This window comes from Perca fluviatilis, chromosome 2 (genome assembly GCF_010015445.1).
Source record: "Perca fluviatilis chromosome 2, GENO_Pfluv_1.0, whole genome shotgun sequence".
Lineage (NCBI taxonomy): Eukaryota > Metazoa > Chordata > Actinopteri > Perciformes > Percidae > Perca > Perca fluviatilis.
This window is the reverse complement of record NC_053113.1, coordinates 41637715-41651308: the sequence shown is the minus strand read 5'-3', so window position 1 is coordinate 41651308 and position 13594 is coordinate 41637715. Positions and strand designations below refer to the sequence as shown.

General features: G+C 40.7%; 1 protein-coding gene across 1 annotated transcript in view; it reads right to left on the bottom strand.

The window, feature by feature from the left end:
• Nucleotides 1–10391: 10391 nt before the first annotated feature.
• Nucleotides 10392–13594, bottom strand: part of tenm4 (teneurin transmembrane protein 4) — a 226404-nt gene continuing 223201 nt past the window's right edge. The window contains 1 exon segment of the mRNA XM_039778870.1: nucleotides 10392–13400. Coding sequence (XP_039634804.1) covers nucleotides 12642–13400 — 759 coding nt within the window. The 3' untranslated portion in view covers nucleotides 10392–12641.

Sequence of the window (13594 nt, the reverse complement as noted above, 5' to 3'; positions counted from 1 at the left end):
AACACTAAGAAGACCACTAAGGGCACTAAGGCCTATATAAAAGAGACTTCAGATACAGTATTAGGGGACCACTAAGGTCTATATAAAAGAGACTTCAGATACAGTATTAGGGGACCACTAAGGTCTATATAAAAGAGACTTCAGATACAGTATTAGGGGACCACTAAGGTCTATATAAAAGAGACTTCAGATACAGTATTAGGGGACCACTAAGGCCTATATAAAAGAGACTTCAGATACAGTATTAGGGGACCACTAAGGTCTATATAAAAGAGACTTCAGATACAGTATTAGGGGACCACTAAGGCCTATATAAAAGAGACTTCAGATACAGTATTAGGGGACCACTAAGGTCTATATAAAAGAGACTTCAGATACAGTATTAGGGGACCACTGAGGCCTATATAAAAGAGACTTCAGATACAGTATTAGGGGACCACTAAGGCCTATATAAAAGAGACTTCAGATACAGTATTAGGGGACCACTAAGGTCTATATAAAAGAGACTTCCGATACAGTATTAGGGGACCACTAAGGTCTATATAAAAGAGACTTCAGATACAGTATTAGGGGACCACTAAGGTCTATATAAAAGAGACTTCAGATACAGTATTAGGGGACCACTGAGGCCTATATAAAAGAGACTTCAGATACAGTATTAGGGGACCACTAAGGTCTATATAAAAGAGACTTCAGATATAGTATTAGGGGACCACTAAGGTCTATATAAAAGAGACTTCAGATACAGTATTAGGGGACCACTAAGGTCTATATAAAAGAGACTTCAGATACAGTATTAGGGGACCACTGAGGCCTATATAAAAGAGACTTCAGATACAGTATTAGGGGACCACTAAGGTCTATATAAAAGAGACTTCAGATATAGTATTAGGGGACCACTGAGGCCTATATAAAAGCATCCAAAGAGCACCATGTCATGGGACCTTTAAACGAAAGTTTGACTCGGGTACATTCACAAAAGACTCTAGGTTGCATTTTGGTGAGAGTTACTCTTTAAGTGCTTCTTGGGCATACACAATGTTCTATTTCAAGAATGCCAGTAAAATGATAAGATGGGTGTGCGCCCCATATACAGAGGCTCAGTCCTTACCGCAGTGACCCGGGTTTGAGTCTGACCCGTGGCCCTTTGCTGCATGTCGTGCCACCTCTCTCTCCTGTTTACTGTCTTCAGCTATCCTATCTAATAAAGACCAAAAAAGTCCCAAAAATAATCTTTAAAAAAAAGATCAACAATTACAGCAAACTACAAATGAGCAGTGGGAGCTGTTGTTTCCTATTTGTATGGGAACAGTCCTCCGCAGCCCGATCATTAATGTGTCCTTCCCCCGCTGATTTATTTCATCGCTGCCCCTGTTTAAGCAGGAAAGATCTGATGCTAAGAGAATGATAACTGGTTTCATCCCTGATAACACAACACTATTGCAGTAGACAAAGAATATCTTATTAGCCTTGACACACAATGTAATTTGAATGTGGAAACTTCAGCAGGTCCAGTTTGACATCGACTCCTCTGTAGGCGAGAATACCCCAGACATGTACGTTTAATCACAGAGGGCAGAGTGCTGAAGTAACCGGTACAATACATCGGGGGCAGTTCAGTGTCTTTGTCAAGGACATTTTGAAAAGTTACGTAATGTTCTTCTGTGTTATACCACTTGTGCTCGCACTGGAACACATGCGTCTGTCCTTCTTGTGTCCTACTGTCCCGTTCTGGAGCTATCTGAAGTTATATATTTTATTAAATCACATTAGAAAGCAGTCTCCTCTTCTTTTGCTTCCTTACAAAGGCAATAATCCCTTTCAGTAGATGTTGGCAACTGCTGTCTCAGCAGACTTCCAACCATAAATCTATGACTAATTACTTTAGTTTATCCAGACACACCAACTACCCTCTAATTAGCCCAACAATGAATGGTAATGTCTTGAGTTTCCATGTGGGCTTTTGAGTTACACTCGCTCACTGCATCATGCTGAAGATGTGGGTATTCAACCAAAGTATTTTCTATTTTTCAGTGTATTTATGAAACAAAGGCCTGTGCCCATATGCTGTTGTGTTAATTATAGAACAATTAAGGCCCGCCTGAACGATGCCTGAAAAGGAAGGGGCCGTCTTTACACATCCGAGCTGCACATTTTGTGAAAATGATGACAAAAGATCACACAAAAGTACACCCAGAGTAGACAATATTAATAAAAACAAAATATTTCCAAACTCTTTCTGTCATTGACAGCACGACGCTGTCCTCCAGCTCCATCTGATGTATTCATGCAGTCAATTCCCATTCAAGCACCCTTTGTTGTACAGCAACAGAGAGACATGGACATTAAAATAGTTCTGTTTTCTATGTTTTCATCTTAACCTTCGACCATCTCACTGTGTGTTGTCACTTCATCAAAGTTAATTGGAACATTTTGGTCGCCTAAAAATCTCTTGTTCAGCGTTCTGAACCTCAACATAATATCATAGTTTCTTTTCTTTTTTATTACTTCATTGTAGTACTTTTCTTAGTGTCAAGTGCAAAAGGCATTACATTCTTTATCGTACATTTTTTCCCCCCAATATTAACATTCAATAGAAACATCAAGGGGGAACAGGGGGAACACATCACACAACAGGGAAGAGAAAGGAAAAAAAAATAGAAATAATAAAAAACACAGAAAAAAAGAAAATAAGACAGCAACAAAACGCACAAAAAAGAGGGGGCAGCTCCACTGTGTAGGTGTGTGTGTGTGTGTGTGTGTGTGTGTGTGTGTGTGTGTGTGTGTGTGTGTGTGTGTGTGTGTGTGTGTGTGTGTGTGTGTGTGTGTGTGTGTGTGTGTGTGTGTGTGCATATCCATCTACAGTATGCATTTATTAGAAAGTTTAATTATTCTTCTAACTATATGCTCTGGATACAATTTGTTAAATTTTTCTATTTGATTTCTGACTGTTCGATTTCTTTATTTGATAAAACAAAACACAGGCAGTGTAACCTGGGAGTTGGCACTCTAGCTGCACTACTTTTGAAACATCATGGAATCAAAGAGTGTCTTCAGCAAACACTGTTCTCTGGTCAGTCTCTTTCTACAGCAAATTATAATTTTTTTAAATGCCAGCTTTTGGTTTACTTATTTCACAATATAATTCCAGGTTGTTCATGTTCATCAGTCAGGGGAAGTAAAAAAAAAAAGCTGAACCGGCTGTGGTAAAGCCTACCCTTGAAAATTGCTTCTTCTTCCTTCCATGTAGGATTTTTGTTAGGCAGATGTTTGATTGTTTTTGACAGCATCCCCTTGAAATAGCAGTTTTTTTGCTGCACCGGGGCATCATCAAAACTGAGAGCTATTACTGATTTTCTTTTTCATGGCTCGACTGGTGCCAAAAATCAGCGGTAGCGTATTGGAGTGTCTTGGAAAAGATAAATATAGTATTTGCACTTTTACAGTAGTTACATCGAGGGTAGCGGTGAACGCTTGGAGTGTGCATTAAAATTATAATTTCAGCGATCATAGAAACCCGGGGAGTCCAATAAAAGGGTTTCTGTGTGTGCCTGTATTTGTCTTCCTGTTTCAAATCTAAATGATGTTCAGTATGTTAGACGACAGCAGTATTCAAGCTTTCAAATAGGAAGTGACTACGAGGGGGTGTAAAAATGACTTTACACATAGCAAAGTGGAGGTTTTTCTTCACTTGCCTATATTTTCCCTGTATCACCTGGCAAAAAAAGTCATGAATTATACAATTTTAGCCATAGAGACAGGTAACAGGACAGATTTAGGCGGTTTAAGACCTCACCCTTAGGGTTTGAATATGTGTTGTGTCTGTGCACTTCACTGACTGCCACACATTCAAAACCCCCACCAGTGTAAAGTTGCCGTTGAGTCAAGCTAAAACAAACCCATCTCAATTATTCCTCAAATAATTCCCAAATGTTTGTAATTTTTGTAATGTTTTTTTTTTTTTTTTTTTTAAATCTGCCGCAAACACAGTTGAGCCTTATAATGAAGGTAACACAGTATATTAAGTCTCAATTAGCCTGTCAACATTACAAATAGGGGCCGTAGAGGGCCGTAAGCTATGACAGACATTGCACTTGCATGACATGTTATGTAAATTGATTATGTAAGAATCACTTAAGGCCTACAACAATAAATGAAAATGTAAAAAAAAAAAGAACCGTTATTCATTTCCATATAATTTTTTTGTCAAAGCTATACGGAGCGACTGGAGAGGTAGTTTAGGAGCTACAGGTTGCAGACCCCTGCCTTAAGGCTTACATTACACCAGTTGACCAACACATGAGGCTCATTCTAACGAATAAAACTGCTTCAGTACTATAGACAAGGGGGTTTGAACATCCTGAGAGAAATTTTACCTTTTGACCTAAAGAAAGCTGACTAATTTACACAATACACAACCCTGTCTACTGCTTTATATATTTTTAATATGGCCTGCTGTTAAATACTTTGCAGCAGCTCAAGCCTATTAAATATACATATGCCTTGACAACAGAGAATCTCCTCGGAGGACAAACCTTACCTTTGTGGCTCCTCTTTGCCACTGTGTACGATTAACGTCCTCTCTCTTTCATCACACTCTCACATGATGGAGAGAGGTGGTTCTGTCGATGTTTTCAAGCAGCTTGTTGCCCATCGTAAAGAGTGCAGAAGGGAATTTTGTTTCCTAAAGTTTTCATCTTTCCATATCTTTCCTATTCATCACTGCTGTCGTGCTAAACATTAACGGACTGGTGCTCATGTCATAGACACAAATCAATAACATCTATTTTTTCACGGACATAAAGTGCTACATGATAAGCTGTCCTAAGACATTAAGCATTAGCTAACCTTTCAGTCAACCCAAACACTTCCAGACACTTGCTTTGAATGTGTACTGATCTTTTGCTATGGACAGATTTGACCGTAGGCATAATTAGTCTAATAAAAGCATTAGATATGCTGTCAATATGATTTGCATAATGTGCAAAGGCAGTTTCATTCCTGAATGCAAGCGGTGTCCGAGAGACTTAAAAATGCTGCAGTGACATTTCTCTGGGTCCTTTGTTCACACCTGTCAGGGGAAATCTGATGGGAGACGGCAGCTGCAGCTGCGGCTTTCGCCTCCAGTGAGTCCGTCGAGACCACCAAGACCCTGCTGGAGTCCAGTACACACATAGACTGTAGAAATAGGTGATGTAGCAGCAGTGACCTCACCCATTGGTTTGTGGACTGCCATTTTGAAGCCTCGAGTTTGGCAATATGGCCGCCGCCATCTTGGTTTTTGAAAACGGAGGTGATGATTTTTGATGAGAGCGTGGAGCTGGGGCATCGTTTATGGTTGCAATGGCGCTAAGCTACAGAGGGGGAACTGCTGATTTTCCCTATAGAGGGAAAACCCCTTTGAAGGGAGTCATCCACAGAGATTTACAGGCGGGTAAACGCGGCGGGCCGGGTACTGGCGCCATTAACCCGCATGTATGGCAGTACAGAAAATCTATTAACGTTCCCTTAAGTTACCAGCTAACGCTAGCAACAGCTAGCGAGCTTAATTCTCAGAACGCTGAACAAGACTTTTTTTAGGCGACCAAAATGTTCCAATTAACTTTGACGAAGTGAAAACACACAGTGAGAGGGTCGAAGGTTAAGATGAAAACATAGACAACACCCAAAAAACAAGTTCAGGTCTATTTGAATGTCCACAGTGCCGTGGTTAGCATTGCTAAGCCTCTGTCCTGATTGACAGGTTGGCGTGTAACCACGCCCCTAAAGCATCCCCTGCTTTATCGTCTATTTTAAAATAAATGGGACTATAATTTACAAAATGAACATCATGCTGCATTGAAGAAGACTTAAGAACTAGCGATTCAGACCATAAACTCATGAAAATGTTTACTTAGGTAATAAATCAAGTGAGAAGTAGGCTCATTTTCCCATAGACTTCTAAATAAACAGACTGCCATGGAGATCAGAGTGAGAATAGAAACTGAATTGTCATATTTCTCAGTTGCAGAAGCTGAGGTAACAAATGAGTTACATTTATTTATATCTTTGGATGTCTTTGGCTTTTCAAAAATATTTATTTTTGTAATACTCAAAAGAGGTGAAAAACAATACAGATCGTGACCCTCTCGTAGTTTCAGTCTAATGTTGCAGTAAGTCCAGCTTCCAGTGAGAAACTACAGACTGTAAATTTGTGAGGCCAGCTTTGATGTGGCTCTACCTCACACATTATTGATTACCTTGGTGATGATGTTTATCTCAGTGAAAATGAAAGAAAACACTGAAAGCCACATAATGAGCCCCTTTCATACTAGCACCGAGCTCAAAACTGTTATGTTGCTCTACAGTGGGGGAGTACAGGCTCTCTCACAGGGCTCTTAAGTCCCATTTTTGGAAAATAATGCCTCTCATATTACAAGCATGCAGCATTGTACTGCATAAGGTGCTAATACTGCATATTTTCCATTTTCCCTTTGCAGGTCAGTTGTACGAGAGGCAACGCTGGCCTTTGTATGACCCTCAGAAATATGACACTTTGGAAACCATCACCTCGCTTTCATTTCCGAAGCTTGCACTTTACTGAGTGCTTCTGTTGCTGCTGTGTTTTTGTCATCATGGTGGGCATCCAAATGAGACCTAAACCTTGAGGAGAATTCAGCCGCACTTCTCTATGGCCAGTTGGTTTACCATTCCTTGCCCCATTAGCTTTTATGATTGGTCCACCATTTGCATAACTGGTAGAGAGAGGGGAATGTGGACCTGAATGATTAACGACATAATCCGAGGCTGTTCTATCCATTCAGGCATATGGTGTTATCAGACTACACAGCAGATGTGGACCGTCATACCAACCAGTTATGTTATGGCTGTTGGGAAAACCTAAACAAGTGTAGCCAAGTGTAGTTAGAATACTTGGAAACTGAAAAAAAAAAAAAATAGTATGGCAAGGGGGTGCTGTTTGACTTGCTGACAGTCATGTAATAACAGTACCTGAAATTGACAGACAGGAAAACGAGAGACAACAGGTGTTTCATTTTAGCGTTTTTTTTTTTCAGACTACGTCCAGGATTTATTGAGGCAATGGATGGCTAGGCCTTAGTAGAATTCAACATTTTGCTGATTTAACAGCAAATACCTTTGGCAGTGTTTATCCAACACGCAGTGTTCAAATTATCAGTGAGGGGAAACAGACGGAGTGTGAAAGCAATGGGAAGATATACAGTATCATGCATCAGACTCAGCACAGGTAATGGGAAATAGTTCATGCATGGTTTTTAGAGAAAGAAGTTTGCCTTCCATCCCTGTCGCAGTTCTGAAATCATGCTTAAACCAGGATTTTCCTCCCTCCTCTCATAGAAATATCTGGAAGGCGTTATTCAAATGTGGATGTAGTGCTAGGTGTTAAGTGAATATGGGATCAAATTCAGAGTTCGACTGCATGCAACAGAAATGGTACACGGCAGCTGTTAGACTCCCGACTGAACGCTGAAACCGTTTCCTGCAGACGCAGCTGTCGGAAAAAAATACAAAAAAAAGACAAACAAGCACAAGAGCAACACGAAAACAACAAGAGATATAAAGGAATTTCTTTTTTTCTGATTTATGTGACATGAATATCTTTTGTGAACCCATTTTAAAACTGGTCTGTATTGTGCGTTATATGAATTGCATTAGGATTAAAATATCATTTGTTATTTGTAGCCATCATGTGTGGCTTTAATCCATTAAAAGTGCAATTAGAAAGATTTTCACTACCACAGAACTAATGACAATGGCAAATTTGCAAGGTTTGAATACAGTCGTTCATCAATACCAGTGAGTAGCCATTACCTTCAACACTCTCTGGCACACACTGTTTACCTCACCCTCATTTTAGCCACTTAGTGGTGGAGCACGGCGTTACGTGCTAACTATTTATCCATTAATTACATGTCATTTGGACCCAATTCATTTGGTAACCTAATTGTCTTGCAAACATTCAGCTTCATGAGTTATGTGAATGGCTGTCAAAGCTCCATTGTTCCCAAAATAGATCAAAAGTAATAGCAAACGCTTGAGCTTAACTAGACATTTAAAATACAAAATATTCCCTCTTTCATTATCACAGTGAACTGTGGCAACTGAGGTGAAGTTCTTGTTATTATGATTCTACCCGAAGACTACAGTCCTCCAGGCTAAAGGACATATTGCCTCTCTGCAGCAAAAATCCATTCTGCTCAGGCTCTCTGCGAGCACGACTTTCTGTTCCCTGTGAAGAAATCCTCTTTCCAGGAGGCATGTGGGGCTCGAGGCTGTCTCAAGGAAAGACGAGAGCCACCTATTGAAATTTGCTTTGCAAAAAACTTGTGTAGTCAAACTGACTAAAGCAAATATTAGGGAGCGATCGTCACACAGAGAGATAAGCGGTATATTCCTCTCACGTTGATGCAAAGTGGAGAAGAACAAATGTGAGCAACTGTCTGCTAAGGTAAAACAGGCCATCCGGCTTTAATCTGGCCACGGAGCTCAGCTCTGCATGCAGTGAGTGTAAATGTCCCAGGCTCCCTTGCCGCCACCACATACTGGCAGCTAACTCCCGAGCCGCCCCGCCTGCTAACAGGATTAGCCCCTGAGCTCCGCTTGTTTCAACAAAGTTATCAAGTTTAAAAAACACACAGTCTCCTGATGGCTTTTGCAACACCAAAGGACGTGTCCTCAACTTTGACAGGTTAATTAATAAAATCCCTTGAGGCTTCCCTGTCTTATGACAGTGAAAAAAAAACATTTGCTGTAGAGATGTTTTTATTAATAGTTTGCATTTTATGTGCTGGTAATCCAGCCACATGTTCACTCCCTGTGAGAATCTAATAGATTTGAGGTCTTAACAGGTGGTAGTGCATGTTTAACTAAATAACGGCACATGGTGCATTACATTACCATATTGCATCATATTAGCCTTATTAACATCTTATGAAATGTGCTGTAAGGGAGAATTAACGTTGTATAATGTTGTGTATAATATACTAGAGGTGCAGATGAACAGTAAAACATGTCTGCAGTTTCTAAGATGTGTAATATTAAAGGGTAACTTTTTTTTTTTCAACCTGGATGAGAACAACCATCTTTGAAACTGGTCCAGTGTTAAGCAAGACGGCCGCTGTTGGCAGCGGCGAAACAAGCTGCTGTTGTGTCTGACAACATTACGGAAAGGATCTCTACAGAGGTCGACCTTTTTGTTAAAGAGTAAGATTCTTTTAGTTTAACTTGGAACAGGCCCGAAATTGCATCCAAACCCACCAGACTCCTTTTAAATAGCACAGTAACAGTAATTTTATCGCTGTAAAACACGCTTCGTTCAAAGCCGACAGAAACAAAATAAAACTATCAAAAGCTTGTTACGTGGTCTTCAGAATTCACTATACATACAAGGGCCAGACTGAAAAAAAACTATTCCCTGATACAGAGGAATTCTGCATCAGGTGCTCTCAATCTCCAGCAGACCACACACACATTTTTTTCGCCTGCCCTAAGCTACACTCTTTTTGGACATCCTTTTTTGACTCTCTGTAGTCCTTAATATTCATATGTCCCCATGCCCTTTGATTGGTATGTTTGGTGTGTCGCCTATTGTGGGAAGATTAACTAGCTACCAAGCACATGTTATTGCATTTGCTACTCTGATAGCCAAGCGTCAAATACTACTACAGTGGAAGAGCCCAAAGCCGCCTAGCACAAATTCCTGGTTAGAAGAGGTAATGATCAAACATACTGTCAGAGGATCCCTGAAGAAATTTCATAAAACCTGGGACCCCCTCCTTATACAAACCATCTATCCTCAGCCATTGGTTACCCCCCCCCTCCCCTTTTTTTGCTTTTGTTTTGTTTCTGTTTTCTTTATTGTATTTTATTATCTGTGTACTTACTCATTCTTTAATTATCTATTCAATTTTCTTTTCCCGTACCTGTCAGTACAATCCTGTGCATCCCAATGAATAGGAACACAGGGACGGGTCGAGAGGGAGGTGGGAGGGAGATGGGTGGGTAAGTTAGTTTTACATGTGAAAGTATGCTGGCTCTATACACGCTAAAAGTACTGTTTATTTAAATGGAGTCTGGTGAGTGGCGATTTCAGGGCTGTTTCTGGTTAAACAAAAAGGACCTTACTCTTCAACAAAAAGTTCTATCTCTGTTGGGTTAGGGTCCTTTCCATAATGTAGTCAGACACTTAGACTAACAACCTTGTCACTTGGACACCAATGCATGGGAAAATAGGGTCCATGTTGAAACCCCCCGACCGAAAATTGCCCTTTAAAATCGACACAATATATCTCACGTCTCCGTTTCAGATGAAGCAAAACAAAATGTTTCTGTATTATATAGAATATACAGTATATAAAACATAACACCAAAAATAAACACAAAATATTCCCTTTATTTTTTTTTTCTACCTTATGACTACACAGGGTCACTGATGTAGCTCTAAGAGGTATCTACATTTGCATTTCATTTACAGCTTACTTGGATGTCTTTATATTTACATGGTCAGAGAGAAGCGCTAAAAACACAGTGTTGAGAACAAACCGAAACTCAAAATGAGTCCAAAAACTTTAGAAAAAGATACAGTCTTCTGACGCAACAGTTCTCAGTGCAATATTCCACAATGCAAATATCCTTCATTCATATATTGTTGAACATACATGTTTTTTGGAGACAAAACGTCACTGAATCAACCAGCAGCAGAAACAAAAATAACCGTGTGCTGTTTGCTTTATCATTTGTACAGATTGAGACACTTCCTCACTCATGCTCCCACCACCCCCTACACACACAAACAAGTTCATATTTAGATGGAAAGAAATGATAAGTAAGTCAAGAGTGTGCAGTGGCTTGGCATAGTTCAAAAAGTACCAGAAGTCAAATCAATGTCATCATTTCCAAAATAGTCTTGATTCCTCTCGAGTTTTCCCACAATGACATTGTCGAATGAGCAGAATTGTCCTTTGCAGTCTTCCACTGAGGAAGACACGGACATATGGGAGCTAGAATGTGTCCATGTGGGTTATTTCCAAGGTTGGCTTGTATAGACAACCTTTAGTCTGTAAACGGCAACTAGTACATCTGCAGGTCTAATGCATTTCAGCCAGCCGTGGGACCAAGTGGAGCCCTATTCCGGAGAATCAAAGCACTTTCGATGCTGACCTGCGGGCAGCCCTTAGGGCAAAGGCAATTTGTATCTTTCATCTCACCCACAACACAATGCAGAGCCTATCTATCTCTGCAGCCAATATGTTAATGTTGTATATATCACTGATGAGATTGGGTTTTATAACCATCTTTGTACTCTCACTTTTGAAAAATATTCTCATCCCAAGCTGTATGCGACTGGACATTGTGGTGAGGAACACTGACTTAACCTCATTGATGAACAAACACTGCCTTTCGTCTGCAATTGAGATCCGTAAAATGTAGTCGGTCTAATGAAAAACACAGTTATTGATTTAACTAAACCACCTTTCATAGTTTATTCCATGTGTTGAAACACCCTTAAGTATTGTTCAAGTACAACAATTAACAATAAAAGGGACAATAGTTCACATTTCTTTTAAATTCACATTTGTTTTACTGTTAATTCATATAGCTATTTATAAAACAAAACTGAAATGTAATTCCAAACCATTCCTGTAAAATACCTCTTGTTTAATACAGACATTAATTCCACAGTATTTTCTTACAGGATTGGCTCTTCACTATTTTCATAATTGAGTTGTTTTGACCACAGTCAAATAAAAGAGAGCAGATAAGAAGTCAATGTTTTCCTTTTTTTCCCCCCTTGGAAAATAAAATTCCAGTTAAAAAATAAAATACACACAAAATAAAAAATAAAAGTGACCACATACCCCCTTTGTTGGCTTAACCATAAAATGTAAGCTTGATTAAGCAGTTTTGCTAATTTTGTAGTTCATAAAGAAGGCCGTCAACATGCACAGTCAGGGTGCACTGAAGCCTTCCAGGCTAAAACCACAGATCAATCCCCTTCTTAAAAAAAAAATAATCACAAGACATCACACAAATGAAGGTGCTTTGACAAGTTCAGCTGGGGTTTTGATGAAGGGCTCTACCGCCAACAGAAATCTCTCTCATTATTTATGGATGACTGGGGCTATGAGGGTTTCAAGTATAAAAAAGAAGTGATTAGAAGAGAAGGAATCTCCTTGGCTGAGGCGCAGAAAAAGGCAGAATGGAGCAAGCTTGTGAATAACAATCTGCAAGTCTGGCAGCTTAGTGAGCCAGTGAACATAATGCATTACCAATACTCCTCTTGGATTTCTTTGAACAGAATCATCAACAGGAAAGAGGAAATGGAGTCACAAAAATAAGTCACAGACGTCGCAAATTTTCATCCTCTAGCAGCCGCACTTGGAGGGCAAAGACTGTTAAAGAATCTTCAAAAGGAGAAGGGCAATCGTCAATTGATACAGTGCAACTGATTGCAACCATGTTTTTTTTTTTCTTTTTCTATTTTTTACAGTATATTAAAAACCAAGTTGAGCACAGTCAAAGAAAAAGAAGAAAAAAAAAAAGTGGTCATGTACACAACTGTCTTTGGCAAGAAGTCCCATGTCCTACATGTGAGTCTGTCACTCCAGAGCCTCGTGTTCATGTCACCTTCGGCCCATTTCGCTCTGTCTCATGAAATGAATGTTGTTGACACTGTCTGCCAGCTCAGGGTACTGGTCCACTGAAACCACGTAGTATCCCTCGTAGCCCTGCACCTTACCTGAGCCCAGCAGCTGCTGCTTCTCTCCTTCAGTCCAGCTTCGTGAGCCCTCCTCTCCGTCCCTCAGTCTCTGGCGCTCCCGGGCCCAAGCCTGGGCGACAGATCTCTGCCGGGCCAGCTCCAACACACGAGCTTTCTCCTCATCCACACTGCTGCCGTAACGCGTATTCAAACACAGCGCGCCGAACTGGAGCTGGATGTCAGTAATGCGCCTAGTCCTGCCATTGAGAACAGTGTTAACCTGAGACACCGTCACATTGACGCCGGTCTCTAGCGTGCGCCGGCCCACCGTCATGCCAATGAGGGACAGGTCTCCCTCCACTGAGCCCAATTTGACAAAATAGTGGGTGTCCATTCCAGCGATCGTGAAGTGGAGGGCTTCAAGGTAGAACGCGTCGTTCAGCACCGCAGCCATGCGCCGCCCGTCCTCATTGGCTAAGCTGATGATGTCAGTGCTGATGCGACCGTCTCGGATGGCAAATTTCACCCCCTTGCCGAAGATGGAGCCGCCGGAGGCAAAGATCTTCTTGTCCTCGGTCTGGGGACATCCGGCACTTTTGGCTCTGTAGATTTGGCCAAAGCGCTCCAGCTTCACAAAGGCCTTCAGCTGCCTCTGAACTTCACACTGAACGCCCAGCAAAGACTGCAAAACAAAGACAATGCTGTTTAGTCACACAGCCCCCGCAGCATCTACATGGACAGTTAAATATATATTTTCTGTTTGCTCTCTGAGCAAGAAATGGATTTACACAATATCACTTAATCATTTGCTTGAAGACATTCATTTACCCAAACCTCTGATTACCTCACACCTTGGCTTATCCTTAATCCTAGACT